The 3,753-nt window shown below is 46.7% G+C and overlaps 1 protein-coding gene across 1 annotated transcript; it reads right to left on the bottom strand.

Annotated features, from left to right (window-relative positions):
* Positions 1–2,524: 2,524 nt before the first annotated feature.
* On the bottom strand, positions 2,525–3,007 carry LOC130962885 (uncharacterized). The gene has a single exon (XM_057889042.1). It carries the CDS (start codon positions 3,005–3,007, stop codon positions 2,525–2,527), a length of 483 nt encoding a protein of 160 aa, XP_057745025.1.
* Positions 3,008–3,753: the final 746 nt, after the last annotated feature.

Below are 3,753 nucleotides of genomic sequence, written 5' to 3'. Positions count from 1 at the left end.
AGTAATAATCAATTCAAAGCTGGAATAAATAAACACAGTGAAAGGTAATCTTAAAACAAAGGAATATAAAACCTGGATCAAGAGTCACTCTTAAAAACAAAGAGAAGTCCTAAATCCTAAGAGAGAGAGGAGAGAACCTCCCTCAAAACTAAATCTAAATCATTGAAAAATAAAAAATGCGAGCTCTCCTGAATGGATGTATTCCCACACTTTATAACCTCTAGTCTATGCTGTCTGTACTTGGATCTGGGCCAAAAAGGGCTTCAGAAATCGCTGGGGCGTATTCTGTAAATTCTGATTCGTGGCCTCTGTCACGCGTCCGCGTGGGTCACGCGGTCGCGTCATTCGGAGCTTTTCTTTGCCACGCAGTCGCGTCAGTCACGCGTCCGCATCGTATGCGTTCTGCTTAAGGCGCGCGGTCGCGTCAGTCATGCAGCCGCGTCGCTGCTTCTTTGCCTTTGGCACGCGATCGCGTTGTCCATGCGATCGCGTGGGTGCCAGTTTCTTTGAAGCTCCGTTTCGCATTTTCCTTCCATTTTTGTATGTTTCCTTTTTCATCCTTTAAGTCATTCTGCCTTAGAAAATCTAAAACTACTCAACACACTAATCACGGCATCGAATGAAAATAAAGGTAATTAAAATAATTAATTTTAAATCTTAGGAAACATGTTTTTCACATACATCACATAATAAGGAAAGGAAAGTAAAACCATGCAATTAATATGAATAAGTGGGTGAAGGATTGAATAAATCACTCAAACTAAGCACAAAATAACTCATGAAATATGGGTTTATCACTTGTGCATCGGTATCTGGTTGTAACCATAGTATGCATCCATGAAACTCAGAAAATGATATCACGCGGCTGCATCCACTAGAGCGTTAATGTTGGGGAGGAAGAAAAAGTCTTTGGGGGCATGCCTTGTTGAGGTCGGAGTAGTCCACACACATCCTCCACTTTCCGTTGGCCTTCTTAACCAGGATTATGTTTGACAACCAGGTGGAGTAGTCGAGTTCCTTGATGAACCCTGCTTCTAACAAGCTGCCGTTTGCTTGGCCACTTCATTGGCTCTCTCTTGAGACATTTTTCTTCATCTTTGGGCCACGGGCTTGGCCTCTGCCTTCACGGCCAGGTGGCGTGACATGAACTGGGGGTCGATCCCTGACATGTCGGTTGGTGTCTAGGCGAACAAATCTCCATTTGCTCGTACCATCTTCATCAAAAGCTCTTTCAAATCATGAGGGAGGTTTCTGCTCACAAAAGTAAACTTGTCCTCTGTGTCACCGACCCTAAACTTTTCCAGGTTTCCTTCAGGCTCTGGTCTCAGTTTGTCATCAATTCTCGCGTCCAAATTGGCTAGGAAGACCCCGGATGCCTCCTTTGACTTCTTCCTTAGGGAGAGGCTGGTATTGTCACATGCGACTGCCGTTTCCATATCTCCCCTCACGGACCCCACCGACCCATCGTCAGCTGTAAACTTTATTATTAGTACCTTGGTACATATTACCACTCCGAATTCATTGATCGTTTTCTTCCCCAGGATAAGGTTGTAAGTCGTGGAGTCTCTCAAAACAACAAACTCCGCCATTAACGACCTGTTTCCCTAACCTCTTCATATGGAGATCGGGTGGGAGATTATTCCATCAAGCTTGATAAAATGATCTACCAGGCCAACTACTCCGTGCTAGTGAGTCCTTAAATCGGCTTCTTGGAGGTCCAGGGCATCAAACACATTTCAGAACTTAATTTTGAGTCGGCTCCGGTGTCGATGAGGATTCACTTTACCAAACCAGTTTTAACTCTTGCTGTGATCACAATGGGAGGGTTCTCTAGTAAGTCGTGGAACCATTGGTCCTCCGGTCCGAACGATATCGTCGGGACTCTCTTGGGAGAGGGCCTCTGACTAACTAATGACACGGTCAGGACCTTGGTGTCTTTCATTGTTGCTGACTTGGATCTTGGCGCAGCATCCCTCCCAACTACGACATTTACAATGGTGAGGCCACGGTCGTTGTCCTCTTCAGGCTTTTGCCTTGGCTTCATGACACGACTTCTATCGTCGTCAGATTGGTCGCGCTATCGCCTCCTGGGTTCTCTTATGAACTGTGAGAATTCTGCTAGCTTGTCTTCACAGATTGCCTGTTCCAAAACGTCCTTTAAGTCAAAGCAGTCCTGGGTTTTGTGGCCAAAACCCTTATGGTAGTCACAGTAGAGGTTCTTGTTTCCTCCAGTTCTGTCCTTAAGTTGGCGAGGCTTCGGCAAGATGCTTTTGTCGGGTAAGTGTTGGTATACCTCAATGATCGGAGCCGTCAAAGGGGTGTAGTTAGTGAACTTTCCTGCCCGGGGGAACGGCTTAAAGGGTTTGGTTGGCCATCCGTCCTTGGAGTGTTCCTTACACCTTTCTCCGCTCCCAGGCTGACGAGCAGTATGATATGCGGGCTATCGCTTGTTGGCTACCACTACCTGGCTGACCTCTTCGTCGTTGATGTACTCTCTCGCCACATTCTGGATTTCTTGCATTGTCTACACCGGTTTGGTGGTAAGGTGTTTTCTGAAATCATCATTCAGCAGCCTGTTTGTCAAGCAAAGGCTGGACACCAGATCGATCAGGCCATCAATCTCCAAGCATTCATCATTGAACCTATATAGGTACTTTCTGATTGGTTCACCGGTTTTCTGCGTCACCCCTAGGAGGTTGATCAGGTGCTTGGCCTTGGTGATACACGTGGTAAAGTGTGCCAGAAAGCCTCGAGTTATGTCCATGAAGGTCCTTATGGACCCCTGGGGGAGCGCGTTGAACCACCGGATTGCGGGTCTCGCCAGGGTCACGGGGAAAGCGCGACGTCTCACCTCATCACCCACACCTTCCAGGTTCATCCTGGCCTCAAAAGCCATTAGATGTTCCTGGGGGTCCTGGGTTTCGTCGTATCTCATATCTGTTGGCTTGTCAAAGTGTTTCGGTAGCCGGACCTCGAGAATGGAGTGGTGGAAAGAGGTTGCTCCCATGATGATGGGGTTTTGTTGCCTCCTCGGTCTCTCTCGACTCTCTTCTCGGTTGTCCTCCTCAATGCACTTTGCCAAGGGCCGAGTGTAAATTATGGGTCTTGTCGCCTCCTCGGTATCTCCCTACTCTTCCTTTGGTGTTTTGATTGCTGCGCATGGAGAGGCGGGGATCAGGAGTCCGAGCGTGCCTGGTGTGGTTCCTCCGTGGGCTTCTTCCACGGGCCTCTTCTCTCCTTTGAGAAGATCGGGGGCAGGGTTGACTTGGGCCGGGATGGTAGCGGTCCCTGGCCGCCAACTCGATCTCGAGGTTTTGCACCCTGTGGTGTAGGGGTGTGCATGGGGCGGGTGAAACTGGGTTTAATGTGACCCAGACCCGGCCCGAAATATGTACCGGGCCCATTTATGAGACCCGAACCCGACCCTAGACCCGATGAAACCTGTACCTTTTCGAGCCATGACTATACCGAGTGAAAACCAGGTGAAAATCGGGCCATTCACATTACCTTACCTTTTCTAAAATTAAAACATAATCACAATCAATACTAATATGGCACAGGATTCGGTGGTACAGGAATCTTTGGACCACTTAGTGGTCCAAGTAGAAAACATGTTTTTAGAGTTTTTTTATCAATTACTATGTAGTCCTTGAATTAATTTTAATTACAAATCAACCCCATATATTTTATTTCATTATAAAAATAATTTTTTATTTTATAAATTATTATTTTATCAATTATCTATTATATTTA

This window comes from Arachis stenosperma, chromosome 2, assembly GCF_014773155.1.
Source record: "Arachis stenosperma cultivar V10309 chromosome 2, arast.V10309.gnm1.PFL2, whole genome shotgun sequence".
Taxonomy (NCBI): Eukaryota; Viridiplantae; Streptophyta; class Magnoliopsida; order Fabales; family Fabaceae; genus Arachis; species Arachis stenosperma.
Note: the sequence above shows the minus strand (reverse complement) of the source record. Positions and strands in the feature narration are given on the sequence as shown.